At 47.2% G+C, this 15,192-nt stretch overlaps 1 protein-coding gene across 1 annotated transcript in view; it reads right to left on the bottom strand.

Annotated features, from left to right (window-relative positions):
* SNX29 (sorting nexin 29) overlaps positions 1–15,192 on the bottom strand; it is a 496,896-nt gene that overhangs the window by 154,619 nt on the left and 327,085 nt on the right. Inside the window, exon 16 of the mRNA XM_012647575.1 lies at positions 14,079–14,195. Within this exon, the coding sequence (XP_012503029.1) occupies positions 14,079–14,195 (117 nt within the window). The remainder of the gene's footprint in view (positions 1–14,078; positions 14,196–15,192) is intronic.

Raw genomic sequence — 15,192 nt, 5'->3', positions numbered from 1 at the left:
AAAATAGAAGTATTATTGAAGAACAGAACGCAGTGAGTCGGTAAGCAGAAAGTCTCACCATAAAATTTCTGCGTAATAAGTTTCTGTACAATCAATTATTTCTATATAATCAATTAAAGGGAAGCAGTAATTTTAGGTCAGATGCCTCACGACCACAGAGTGAAACAAATCAGTTGTGAGACTCGCTTTGTACACAAAATAACCAGTGACTGCTCAGAAGCACAGCTACTCCGGCATTCAGGCCTGCGAGACCTCTCTCCCGTGGGGCTCTTCCAGAGGACAGGCGTGTGATGTAGGGGGCATCTCCAGCAATATCCCTGTGGTCAGCAGCCTCTAAAATAAGTCCCAGCGGTCCCTGCCTGCTGGTCCTCACATCCTGTGTCACCCCTTGAGGTGGGCTGGCCTAGCGACTTGTCTCTGATGAACAGGTTATGGTGGAAGTCACGGGATGCCACTTCCGAGATGAGATCATAAGAGACTTTGACTCCGGTTGGCTGGACTCTCTCTTTTGCTTTGTCGGCTTCCTCGCCATGACGAAACACATGTTGGAGAGGCCCAGAGAGGCAAGACACTGAGGGTGACCTCCAGCCATCAGCCCGGGAGGAACTGAGGCCCTTAGTCCCACAACTGAAATCCAGTCAAACACACGGGTGAGCTGGGAAGCAGATCCTTCCCCCTTCGAGCCCCGAGACGTCTGCGGCCCAGACCGATGCCCTGATCGCAGCCTAGGAGACCCCAAGAGGGAATCAGCTGAGCTGCGTCGGGATCCGAGACTCCCAGAAACTGGGAGAAGTTAAGTGTTGTCATTTCCGAATGTTGTTCCTGAGTGTTGGGACAATTTGTTACATAGAGATAGATAAACTAGTACAGTCGCTAAATAAACAGCAAATTTTGTTTAGCTATTTCTGTCACTTAGTGAATCATTGTCATAAAGCCAAATCAATCCCGATAAGTCTATGGGGGACCAAAATAATGGGGCCTAAAACTTGGATCCTGTGATAGAATCCAGGAGCCCTTCACAGGCATCATCATGATTCTCCCCACACTCACATACCGCTCGTACTGTTGTTTTTAAAATCCACTCATTTTTTTTACTTACAAAATTCGCTTTAAAAGTGTGTATCATTCCAGCAAATCGAAAGCCAGCATCACAGAAAGCAACTAAATCCAATGACAGCAAAATTTCATTAAATTCTAGGTGATGACCAAGCACACTGGCTGACACCCGTAATCCCAGCACTTTAGGAGGCAGAAGTGGGAGGATGGCTTGAGGCTAGGAGTTTGAGACCAGTCTGGGCAACACAGCAAGACCCCACCTCTACAAAATGTTTTTAAAAAATCAGTAAGGCACAGTGGCACACACCTGTAGTTCCAGCTACTCAAGAGGCTGAGATGGGGGGCCACTTGAGCCCAGGAATTCGAGGCTGCAGTGAGCTATGATCACACCCCTGCATTCTAGCCCAGGCAATGGAGCCAGACCCTGTCTCTAAAAACAAAAATTAAATTAAGAAGAATTCTAGATGATAGTGGTTGTCAACCCCAGCTGCATCAGTGTCACCTAAAACCACTAGGGATGCCCAAGCCTCACTGGAGAGATCCTCCTTCTGATCTGGAGTTGAGCCCTGGCATCAAGACATCTAGAAGTTCTACATGCAGCCTTCTGCGACCAAGTCTGAGAAGCTCTGAACTTCTCAGTGGCCAACCAGCACCCTGACCCTGAGGCCCACACTCACTTTGTCAGGGAGTTCAGAAGTGTTAAAAACAAGCCAGCACCAAGCGGAGGCCACTCCAGCATCGCCAAAACAAACTGAAAAAAGAAGCAACCTTCCCCTCCTGAGCGGAGTCCATGTTACGTAACACCTGAGTCCTGAGCCATCTGACATCATCCTGCCTGCCACCAGGGCGACATGCATCACCCTCCAGAAAACATGAGCCCAAGGGGCGGACAGAAACATCTCTCCGGGCGTTCCTCTGTGGGATTGATCTCTTAGGATAAGAGACTCTGAGCAATCGTCACTTAGAGGTTACGGTCTCTGGCAAGGGCCTGGATTCAGTCATCACAGCTCAGGTCACATGGGGTCTCCTCCACCAGGCTGCAGATGGCACAGGTCCGGGTGACAAGGACCAAGGCTTGCTCTTGGCATTACTGGGGCCCAGGCCAGTGCCTGACACAGGGAAGATGCTGTTAGCACCCAGTGAATAAATAAACGAGGCGTCATCCAAACTTGATCTTGGGGAATGGGCCAGACTCAGACCCCCATCTGGAGGGGAAGGCCCGGGGCAGAGGGGACAAGCCTCTGCCAGCAGCCCTTGTTCCTCCATAAGCATCTTCTCCAATTAAGCTCTGGCTCTTTCCACCAGCCACTGCCAAAGGCACCAGTGCTCTCTGTGACTGATGGATGATTTCATACCCCAAATGGAAACAGTTTAAACGGAGACATCAGGAAAAATCAGGGGCAGATGACATTACGATAGCTCCTTACACTTGACAGCAAGTAACAAATGAAAACAGCAGTGCTGACCATCTTGAGACAGATAAATTCACAGTCCCTTGTTGATGTGTGGCATAGAGTGTTCAGTTTCACTCAAATTTACCAAGTATTTCCTGAACATCCATCGTCAGGACATTATGGTGAGAAGTGGGAACTAATATTCATTCAACAAACACTTCATACTCTATACCAGGCAGTGGGGACACAGCCAAGTATAAAATGGACAAAGGGGAGATAGCAAATAAACGACTCCATGCCAAGTGGTGATACGTGCTAGAGAGAAAAATAAAGCACAATGCGAGTGCTGTCGTTCAGAGTTATGCAGGGTGATATTTTACCCCCCACTCTGGTTGACTTAGAGATGCCATCTGATTTAATTTAAGCCTCATACAACTCTCTGTGGTGGGCATTCCTAGCCCCATTTAAAGATGAGGACATGAAGACTGAAAAAGGAAGACATCTACCAGCTCCATCACTCACTAGTCACGGGGACTTGGGGACATTTCCTATCTTGCCTGTCACTTAGTTTCCTCATCTCTAAAATGGAGACAGGAGTACTACCTCATGGACTTGCTACTACACGTATACACTTGGAATCGGATTTGGTATATAACAAGTACTCATTAAATGTTCCTTGTTGTAGGTAGGAGTGCGAATGCCACTCTCGCTTTTAAGGACTTCATTATCTCATGAGGAAGCCATGAAACTAGGGGATGCAAATATTATGAACTCACTGTGTTGATTCATCCCCGCATTCCTCTGCCTAACAGGCCTTTCCTCCTGACCAACTTCTACTCATCCTTCAAAACTCACGTCAAACTCTCTTCAAAGCCTTCCGGGACATATCCCAGCAGTTAGATATGTCACTGTGGCATCATTATACCTGATATGTGTTTTGCTCATTCATTCATTCATTCAACAAATATGTATCAAGAGCCCACCAACCACCAGACCCTCATACTCCATGGCAATTATGTGTTAACGTGTCAGTGTCCTCCACTGGACAACAAACATCTTGGGGATCAAGAAAATTAGCTGGATATAGGTCAACAGAAAAATTAACTAATGAATAAACAAAGAACAACATAAGAAGAGTAGACAGTCGGGTGCAGTGGCTCACAGCTGTAATCCCAGCACTTTGGGAAGCTGAGGAGGGAGGACTGCTTGAGGCCAGGAGTTCGACACCAGCCTAGGCAACAGAGCAAGACCCCATCTCTACAAAAAAATGCAAAAATTAGCCAGGTGTGGTGGAGCAAGCCTGTAGTCCCAGCTACTCAGGAGGCAGAGGTGGGAGGATCGTGTGAGCCCAGGAGTGTTTGAGCTGACAGTGAGCTACGATAGCACCACTGCACTCCAGGCTGGGCGACAGAGCAAGATCCTCTCTCTAAAAAAAAGAAAAAAGTAGACAAAATGAGTGATCCAGAAGAAAAAAAAAGGATTACTCGATGTTGACAAGGCCACTAAGGGCTTTTTCAAGTAATGAACTAGACCTCAAGGGATCAGAAGATCAGGAAGAGTGTGAAAGAAGGAGAAGCCAACACATATTCAGAATGCAAAGTCTCAAAACAATCTGTAAAGTATACATGATCTCATTTGTGTTAAAAATAGGTAAGTGCATTATGTATGTATATATATGCCTGTCTATATGTAAACGCACAAAAAATATCTGGAAGGATATATACCCAACTCTTCACGGCAGGAACTCTGGGAGAGGGACACTTGTTCTTGTACTCTATATAGTCGTGCATTATTTAAGTTCTTTCAAAATGTATTTTTATATTATTTATATAATTTAGAAAAAAATTTTAAAGCATGTCTGTAAAAGACAAAAGGTGGAAAAGCAAAGCACTGCAGGGAGAAGGAACAGCAGGAACAAGCACTAAGGCGCAGGCCTCGGCAGGAAAGAGCCAACGACGAGAGACCAGAGCAAAGGCGACAGGTCCTGCTTTGGCATCTGCCAGGTTATTTTTAAAACAAAGCTAAAAATAATCTGCACCGCACCAAGGCACCGGTGGCAACAATTGGCTGCGGGCTCTGCTCTAAAAGGGCAGGGTGGTGACTCCTGCCGGCCAAGGCAATGACACTCCTGGAAAGCATAAAGAGAAGAAAGGCACTTCCTCAGCAAGAAATAAAAATCCAAGGGGGACCTGAAGTTCTTTATCAGAAGCCTTGGCCATGTCAGATCTCAAACGCCTGGCTGGCAGTGTCAGTCGCGTCGCAAACCACAGCCGCCCACTTTGGCGTGGACAAAGCCCCCCGTTTTGGGGTATCTGGGAGAACAACCTTCAAACTCTGGATGACAAAATCATCTTGCTCAGAGACCAGAGCAGCAGCTCCGCAGCTCTTGGAGGCAAGAAGCTCGGAAGCGCTGGAAGGTGGGCAATACCAAGATGGCGCCCATGCAATTTCCAAAAGAACAGTCAAAGGGAGCCAATGGTTTGGCTTTTCGCAACTAAATCAAGGATCCCTATACCAAAATATATCTGTTCCCATCTAACCACATAAGCTGATGGTCTCCCAGAAAAGAGACGGCAACGTATCTAGGCACAATCTGCTCTGGATCCCACAGACCAGCTGGCCAGGGAACCAAACTCCATGAGGCATACAGCAAAAACAGCATTGATTTTTACTGACGATTATATAAATTCACTTTGAGGAGATGGGGGAACCTCCCAGAACAAGCTGTACGATGCCCTCGTCACTGCCCAGAGTTAAAACTGCTACTGCCCAGCCCAGCGTGCCCAAGGGAGTGATGGTCAGGAGAGGAGGAAGCAGAGATCAGAGACGGGCATTTATTTTTTGAGAAAGATTTTCTTTTTAATAGAAAGATGTCTTTAAAAAACAAAAACAGAAAGTCATATGCAACTGGTGAGGAAGGTATGACTAATCAGAAGAGAACTCTCAACACAGAGAAAGAAATTTATTAAATTAAGGAATAAGTATATATAGAGGGTTTGTATAATCATGTGGTTATTATGTATCCTTGGAAATAACTGTGTGTGTTGATTTAGCAGAAGCAGAATAAATTAAATTAGGATTTAGATGGCTATGTCTTGGTCAGTAAGATTTACAAGGCATAGTTGAGACAGAACAGAAGAGGCTGGAAGATTCCACAGTTCTAGGATGAGAAAAATGAAACGGTCAAGGCCAGTGCCACAGCCTGACCATGGGGAGAGGACCCGGCCCAGACCAGCCTCTTACGAGTCCGTGTCGTTGCCTCAAGCACAGGACCCCCTTTCTCGTGCTCGTGACACCATATTGAAACAACTACATGCCAACAATGTGCAATGACACGCACACTGGGCAGGGGCAAAGCAACCCGGGGTCTGGAGTTTGCTCCCTGGGGGAAGGACAGAGTCTGGGTGCAGTTCCCACAGAGGACAACCCTGAGATCTGAGTGGACTTGTTAATACTCCTTAAATAACTAAGAGTGGGCCTTGCTTGTACCAATAACGAGTGTATGTCATGAGCTCACGATTTTCATTAATCCAAATCTGTGCACCCGGGTCACATGAAATCCGAAGAATGAGCTCATTTCGGGAAGGACTTCGGTGGTGAATAAAAGGAGAACGGGGGCCTGTGAGCCCCAAGAGCATCTCCGCCGTTGCCACCTGTCATTTCTGCCATGGACAGGGCTGTGAGCAGCATTCGCACACCTACGCTGGGGAGGAGAGGAGACATCACAGGGAGGGGTCAGGAGTCCCCTCCTAATCCAGCAGCGTCAGGAAAAATCTCGGCATTATGTGGTCAGGACCTCTGTTTTCATGCCAAATCCCAGTGAAGCCAAACCAGAGAGAGACATAAGTCACACAAAACGTATTCCAGACTCTGCACTCGTCAAGGGTAGGGACTGTATCGTCCACGCCTGCTCCGTGTCTGCGGTGTGCCTCGCACTCCGTGTAAAGCAGCCACACAAAACACAAGTGACTGACAGGCAACATAAGCAGAAAATTCCTCCCTCAACTCACAGCTGAAGTCATTATGTGGCACGAAGTTTATAAATCTTGATTATTTTGTACCTTGCCAATGCTTCCTATTTGCATCAATATGGGACCAGCTTTGAAGCAAAGCTTGCACACGCTGCATTTGCCAACAGACACAAAACCCTCATCTTAATGGAAACGTTCTTTCAAAGTTCCACACCATAAGCCTTGGGTAGCCAGGCTCCGCCACCCAAACCCTAAACCCAGCTCCACAGGGCTCCCCATGGAAACCTACTACCTGTGGCCATGAACGCACCAGGCAAAAGGGCAAGAGTTCGCACAGGCACAGCAGGGAGAGAACTGAGATTCAATCACCCCCCCACGCCCAGGTCCAGGGAGCGTCTGCATGAACATCAAGGAGTCTGTGATCACTTGAGCAATTGCCCATTAACAGAAAAACACTGCTGGGCCCAAAAAGGGGCTTTTATTCTCTGGCACAGAGAGGTTTAAAGTGGGTTCTGCAAGCATCTTTCCAAATGGTTTTGTGTCAAAAACTAATATTTCTGAGTTAAGCCTCTATGTGAGATATATTTTTAGTAGCCTCTCTTAAATGGCACTTTTAAAAATAATCTCCTTCAAGGCAGCAGACGATTAAAACAGGGATGTCCAAGTGCCGAATTATAAAGCCTCTCATAATTTGGAACGCCATGTTTAGTGCTGCTGTGGGACCGTAGACAATTCGGTACTTGATCACTAGATATTCGGCAAGTGCCACCCAGCTGAAAAACATATTTCCTATTAAGCTCCCCTACTTAAATAGCATCAGCCCTCAAATGAGATCACTCCCTCTGAAGGCCTTAAAGATACCAAGAAAGGCCCAGGAAGCATTTTATCTTAAAGTGAACCTTATTACAAAACTTGGGATGGGTTTTTTCCATCTCCCTCATCCCTGGATTTTAAATCACTCGTCTTTCGTTTGCACCGGCTCACCATTTCGACAGGGGAGGCAAGGTGTCCCACGGAAACCCCAGGCAGCCCACGGAGAACTAACAGAAAGTCGTGATCCAGAGGAACGAGAAGGTATCTTTCTTTCTGATCTTTCTGGTTAACACAGAGTCACCCCTCTGATACTGGTCAGATGTCCACGTCACGTGCTCCATGAGCGATTATGAGCGCCGCGCTCTGAGAAGAGGGAAATGAAGACACAGTCCCTGTCCAGGGAAGCTTTTGGTCCACCAGGGAAAAGAGAAGAGTCCACACAAAGTGATAACGCAGAGTGACAAGTGCCGCAGCACAAAGCGCCACAGAAGCACGGGTCGGGGCGGCGGCTGCGCAGGGGGGAAGCGGCAGGAGGGCAGAGTGTGCGAAGGTGTGCGTGGAAGCTGATTCTACCCAGCCCACTTCACGGGGACCCCGCGCGCAACACTGAAGTCTCAGATGATAAAGCAGAGACGTGAGGCATTTGCAGTTTTTCAGGGCAATTGCAACGAACAGCAATTATCATCACACCACAGAGCAACGTAAATGTTTATTAAACTCGAGACAACGGGAGGGGGAAGGCGAGGGAGAGACAGACAGGGACGGCCATGGAGAAAGAGACTCAGGCATGGGGGTACGGACAGGCAGAGGGCCAGAGACAGACAGACACACACCGGGGAAATGAGAGAGAGGCAGAGGCAGAGGGACACAAAGTAAGAAACCAGCAGAGAGAGAGACAAAGGGACAGACGGGGGGAGACAGAGGCAGACACAGAAAGAGGAACAAAAAGACAGAAGCACACAGGGACAAAAGAAGAAACAGAGAGAGGGACAAAAACAGGGAAACAGAGTGAGAGAGAACAGAGAACACAAGAAAGAACCAGAACAAGCCGCTCCCTGGCAGCCAAGGTCGAAAGGGCCCAACGCGCCTGGGAAACACAGCGCTGTTCACACCGAGACCGGGCCGGGCTGGTCAGCGGGCAGGAGGCCAGTCGGCCCCACACCGAGCGCCGCGGCCTGCCGCTCACACCCGTGCACCCACGGCGCCGCCTCTCCTCCAGACCCCACGCCAGGGCGGGATCGGGAGGCAAAGCAGGCTGGGATGACCCCCCGCTGGCTGTGCACTGCTATCTAACAGGACGTGCAGCTGCCCCAGCTTTCCCCAACGTGCTCCTCGGAAAACAGTTCTGAGAGCATCTTCTCAGAAAAGACATTCCTGGGGAAGTCATTTTGGAAAATGCTGGCATATCCACCCCCCTTGAAGAGGCATGAGGCACCCTCTAGCACGACCCCTGTGGGAAGCCCTACAGTAAAGATGACTATTGAACTATCTTTAATCCAACACTTTCCAAGCTTCTTCCATCATAAAACCCCACCACCCCCCTTTTTAAAAATATACGAACCGACTACGTGTACCCCTCTGAATCACACTGTTCTGCTTTTGGGAATCTGCCTTCTCCAGGTTCCAAGTTTCCAAAGAGCCCTCTGACATCCAAAGTCATCAGTATGCTGCTTTAAAAAAAAAATTTTAAAAGCTTCTGATGTACAAAGTGAGAAGGAGAAACAAGAAAGGGAGAGATTTTTTGCAGATAGGGAACAGGAATGTTGAGAGCTTCACCACAGAAGCATCTGAATTTTTAAAACTACTCAGAGTGCTGTGCCTGAGCACAAGAGACAATAAATTTTGCTCAAATTGGTGGGGGGAAAAAAAGAAAAACAAAAAAAGAGAAAGCAGCACAGTGGTACGGAATAAGAGAACCCCGGGTTTGCGTTCAGGTACTGCCGTGAAGCTGGGTGCTTTTGGGTGAGTCATGAAATCTCTCCATACCTCAGTTTGCTTAGCTGAAAAATGGACCTAATAAGTAAAGTATACAGGACTGTTCGGAGGGTAAAAGTATAAAAATGTTCGTCAAACACCAAGCACACAGCAAAGGGAGACCAAAGGGTGGTCCCCTCACCAAACAGACGAGGGAGGGGACAGGTGGGGAGTGGGGACAGGCCAACAGGACGGATGCTTTGAGTCAGGGCAGCGACCCCACAGACCTCACGTCACACCAAGCCAGGCCATCGTTTCTGCGTAAGTGGAGGCAAACAGAAATGGGACTTGGAACAGAGAAACAGAGCCCCGCCAAAGGGCCAGAGAAAAGGGGAATCCAGCTTGTATCATACGAAGTGAGCCCATGTCCACCTCCCGCACGGGAACAAGCCGCATTGAACGAGTCGCTTCGCCTTTGGCTTTCGCTGCGCTGTGACTTTAATCGACCTCTACGCTTCGCAGTCTTACAAGGTTCTATTTCCCTGTCTCCATCTATTATTGAAACTAGAAGCTGTTCTCCCAGAGTGTAATCAAATCCTGCTAAAAGGCAAAAAAAACTCCAGTATTCATTCACATCTTATACCAGAAGAAAAGAAAAATAATGAGAAGAGAGTCCTAAAAATACTTACGGGCAAAAAAAGAAAATGGAAAAAATTCAACCCTTAATCCCAAACTCCTTCTCCTTCAAATGAGTGACTTAGCTTAACAGTATTCACAGTAATACAGGTTGACGATCCGAATGGCCAGCTCTTCCCAATGTAAAAATCCGAAATCCAAACGCTCCAAAGAGCATCTCCTTTAAACAACATGTCAGCACTCAAAAAGTCTTCGATTTTGGTGCATTTCAGATTTCAGATTTTTAGATAAGAGATGCTCAACTGGTAAGTATAATGCAAATGTTCCGAAATCCAAATGTGCATGGATTTCTCCCACAAACAAGCAGGCAATCAATCGATTCTGTAGCACAGCGGTCCCCAACCTTTTTGGCAACGGGGACTGGTTTCACAGAAAACAATTTTTCCACAGACTGGGGCGGGGGGTAGAGATGGTTCCAGGATGATTCGAGTGCATTACATTTATTGTGTCTTTATTTCTATTATTATTACATTGGAGTATATAATGAAATAATCATACAACTCACCATAATGCAGAACCAGTGGGAGCCCTGAGCTTATCTTCCCACAACTAGAATCTAGCTTAATTGTCACTTGCCACTCACTGATAGGGTTTCGATATGAGTCTGCAAGCAATTGATTTATTATGGTCTCTGTGCAGTCAAACCTCTCTGCTAATGCTAATTTGTATTTGCTAATGTGTATTTGCAGCCGCTCCCCAGCACTAGCATCACCGCCTCAGCTCCACCTCAGATCATCAGGCATTAGATTCTCATAAGGAGCTGCAACCTAGATCCCTCGCATGCACAGTTTACAGCAGGGTTCACGCTCCTGTGAGAATCTAATGCCGCCACTGATCTGACAGGAGGTGGAGCTCAGACGGTGATGCAAGGCATCGGGAGCGGCTGTAAATATAGATGAAGCTTCGTGTCGCTCACCTGCAGCTCACCTCCTGCTATATGGCCTGGTTCCTAATAGGCCACAGACAGGTAACTGGTCTGTGGCCTGGGGGCTGGGGACTGCAGCTGTAGCTGACACCAGCTGGCTGTCCTCCTATTCAATTCCAACACCATCTGCCTGGAGAGGGCATCAGATCCCACAGGGTGAGGGCTCAGTTTTACAAGACCACCCCCCCCACTTGTGATGCCAATCAATGAAAAGCCCCAGGTTGTTTTACCTGTGTTTTACCTGTACTTCTGACCGAACAGCTTTAAATGGGGGATCTCGTGACACCCTCCTTGGGTTCGATTAATTTGCTAAAGCAACTCACAGAACTCAAGGAAACATTTACCTAGGTCTTCTGGTTTATTATAAAGGATATTACAAAGGACACAGATGAAGAGATGCATAGGCCAAGGTATGAGAAGGGGCGTGGAGCTTTCATGCCCTCTCCGGGTATTTCACCTTCCAGAAACCTCCACATGTTCACTATCCAGAAGTTCCCCGAACCCCATCCTCTTGGGCCTTTCATGGAGACTTCACAGGATAGGCATGACTGAAACATGGACAACCATGTAGAAACGTGACTGGACAGAAAGGGTGTGACCTAACACTGATCGACTGAGTGGGGAAACCCAGCAAGGCCTGTCTGTTCAGATCCTTCTTGGCCTCTGTGTGCAGCGTCCTGCCTCCAGGGCACGGGGCAAGACCCTCTCTGAAATGGGGGTCTCGTGACCTACAATCAGACAAGGTAGGTCATGAAAAGGCGGAGTCCTGCCCTGGGGAGAAAAAAGAAGCAGGTGAAAGAAGGGCACGAAAAGGACAGGAAAAGGCCAGGGGGCGTCTGTTTTCTGAGTCTGCTTCTGAGTCCTAAAGCGCCCAACATTGTAACGAAAGACTGGAGCGAGGGCTGTGGGAGTCATAAGCCAGGAACCACGGATGAAAACCTATATAAATGCATCACGACATCACAGCAGGGGTGTGACCATGCTAGCAGGAACTCTCGCACACTGACAGAGGGGTCGTAAATAGGAACTTTTACTTTATGTGGCAACTCAGTAAAGTTGAAGACGCCATACGCTAAAACTCGGCAACTTCACACTTCCACGCTGACCTTAAGGAAACGTTTATGTAATGGACCTCGGAACTGATCACGGATGGCTGCTAACATCACAGAGAGAGACAGCAGACACCATGGGTCTCCTGACAGAAAACACCACCCCGACAACGGAGTCACGTCACCAGCAAAACTAGACCCGAGGCCGGGTGCAGTGGCTCACGCCTGTAATCCTAGCACTCTGGGAGGCTGAGGCAGGCGGATTGTTTGAGCTCAGGAGTTCGAGACCAGCCTGAGCAAGAGCGAGACCCCGTCTCTACTAAAAATAGAAAGAAATTAGCTGGACAACTAAAAATATATGGAAAAAATTAGCCGGGCATGGTGGCGCATGCCTGTAGTCCCAGCTACTCGGGAAGCTGAGGCAGAAGGATCGCTTGAGCCCAGGAGTTTGAGGTTGCTGTGAGCTAGGCCGACGCCACGGCACTCACTCTAGCCTGGGCAAAAGAGTGAGACTCTGTCTCAAAAAAAAAAAAAAACTAGACCTGAATCCAACTCTCTAGATCCAGAAGCCAATTTAAGGAAATACAGGAAATGGCGGAGCACATCAGATAACACTACAGAAACACAATCTGCAAAATTCAAGTGGTGAAAAACTTCATAAGCCAAACTCTGGGTCTTTAATAAATAAAGTGTAAGAAAATGAGAGAGATGAGGGAGGACTCTATAGATGAAAAGAAATGTAAGATAGAAAAGTCAAATTCATGGAGACAGAAAGTCTTCATAGAACAGTGGTTTCCAAGGCAGGGAGGACTCGGGAGTCAGCATTTAACGGGGATGGAGTTTCAGGTGGGGAAGGGAACAAGTTCTGCAGATGGATGCTCGTGACAGTTGCACAACACGTGAATGGACATGATGCCACTGAACTGTACACTTAAAGACAGTTAAAATGGTTTAATTATATATATGTATTACCATAATTTTTTAGGTTTAAAGAAGAAAAAACATAGAGACACGCCAGCCAGTTATAATGTGTGGATCTCATGGATCCTGAATCAAAAAAACTATAAAAAGTTAGGAGACAATTAGAAACTTGAACACTGATATTTGATGATATAAAGGGATTATTGGTAATGGGGGCGATAATGATATTGTATTTATGTTTTCTTATTTTTAGAGATAAATACTAAGATGTCTATAGATGAAATAACATACAGTGTTTGAGTCAAATGATACAGAAAGGAGAAAGCAGATACAGATAAATTGAAACAAGATTGGCCACGAGTGGTTCAACTTGACAATGGACGCGTAAGAACACATTATACTTATCTGCCTAACCTTTGGGTACTTAACATTTTACATAATAATGAAGTCTTAAAATGAAGAAGTTACTATACTCACGCACAAAAGGACAAGTGTTAGATGCTCAAAGCATCATGGCTTATAATAGCAAAACACTAGAAACATCTTAAATGTCTACAAACACAAGAAAGAATCGAAAATATTGTGGTATTTCGTTCAACATAGAACCACAGAGCTAAGAAAGTGAGTGAACTCGATCAGTGGGTCTCGACCAGGGATGATTTCACCTAGCTCTGAAAACCAAGCAACATTTGGCCTTGTCCAGAAACATTTGTGGTTGTCACATCTGGGGCGGGTGTGTAAAGCAACTGGCCTATAGTAGGTAGAAAGCAGGGACGTTGATAAACATCCCACAATGCTCAGAACAGCCACCACAACAAAGAATTACACAACCCAAAATATCAACAGTGCCATGGCTGAAAAACCCTGTACCATCTATGTGGGATACTCCTCAAGCCGTAACACTGAATTAAAAACAAGCGGCAAACAGATATATACAAGTAATGTCATGCAGGTAAAAGTTACGGACTCAAAACCAAGCCTGTTTATTGCTCATATAAATTTAACCACACAGTGAAATACGAAAATCTGGAGGGGAGGCTACGTGCCAACTTCAGAATATGGATTACTAGAGGGAGAACCACGAAATGTCACTTGGCAGAATTTGTAACATTTTGTTTCTTCTGCCCCCTCCCACCTTGAAAAAAGCAAACGCGGCAGAGGTTAACGTAGGTAAATCAGGTCAGCGGGGACACAGATGCTCACTCTTTTAATCCCGGTGCTTCTCCTTGCCCTGGACATCACTAACAGTGACCCAGCTAAGCAGCGGGGCTGTGGGCAGCAGAGGCTGCGTGGGCAGGGAGGAGGCGGCAAGGCCGAGGCCTTCCTGTAGGACACTTACCGGCCCCCGGAGATCGATGAGCTCCTGCCTCATCTGGGACACGAGGGCCTCCTTGGCCACCAGGGCCCTGTGCAGGCGCTCGTTGAACTCGATCAGCTCGCCGTGCATCTCCGCCACCTGGAACAAAAGTACCACAGCGTGAGGGGTGGAGGCAGACCCGCCCCAGTGACTTGTCCAGCCTTCCCTGACCCTCTTTCCTGCCGCGTGTCAGCAAGGCACGGGCAGGCTGCTGGGGTTAGAGCCGACAACACTGCTTACCTATGAGCCAAGCAAATCCACCCATACGTTGAATTCGTTTTGACTTGCTTGGCTTTAAGATTTCAGAGTCAACAAGCCACAGTGTATGGTCAGAGTAGGAATGTATCAGATCATGTTTAGACCTCAGGCTTTGAATCTTGATAAATGAACACTTTCCTAGAAAAGGTTTTCTTTCTGATCGAGTTGCGCCTGTCAAGAATTTCCCTGCTAATAGCACCATGAAAATAACTCTGACCGTTCTGTTCATCAGGTCCTTGGTCCTGAAAACCAAGAAAACAGAACCAGAGCCTTATCAAGGCTAGTGACAGTGGTGACAGACAAAACCACAGCATCTCAAGTACCCTTCACTGTTCAGGATAAACGCCTCCCATGCCCTCTGCATAGCTGCATCACACCAGTGCTCTGAGGCAGACGTTATTATACCCACTTTGCAGAAAGAAAAACAGCATGTTAGAATTTAAGGAGCTTGCTCAGGGTTATACCACGAACAACGCACAGACCCTGGAGCCCTGGCCACGTGCTGGGATCCTCCCATTCCACTGTGCCCAGATGCAACCCATTCAGGCCTACGGTGAGCCGCTGGATTTTTCCAAATCGGATTATGCAATACTCACAGCTGATCCTGATTAAATTTTAAAAATGGATGTGGCTACAGGTAGTCTATAACCAGCATACAGACTATTCAACTGTAACTTATTTAAACAATTTAGAGAAATGTGAGATCCGCTATATCCTCCAAGAACCCTGAATGAAGAATCTTGTAAGCATCTTAAAGAGAAGCCCCCAGAATGTGAGGTCAGGCAGACCCTCACCCTGCCTAACCCTCTGTCCTTCCTGAGCGATGGCCCTATAGTCT

Source organism: Propithecus coquereli, unplaced genomic scaffold (assembly GCF_000956105.1).
Source record: "Propithecus coquereli isolate 6110/MARCELLA unplaced genomic scaffold, Pcoq_1.0 Scaffold27, whole genome shotgun sequence".
Classification (NCBI taxonomy): Eukaryota; Metazoa; Chordata; class Mammalia; order Primates; family Indriidae; genus Propithecus; species Propithecus coquereli.
This window is presented reverse-complemented; position numbering and strand designations above follow the sequence as displayed.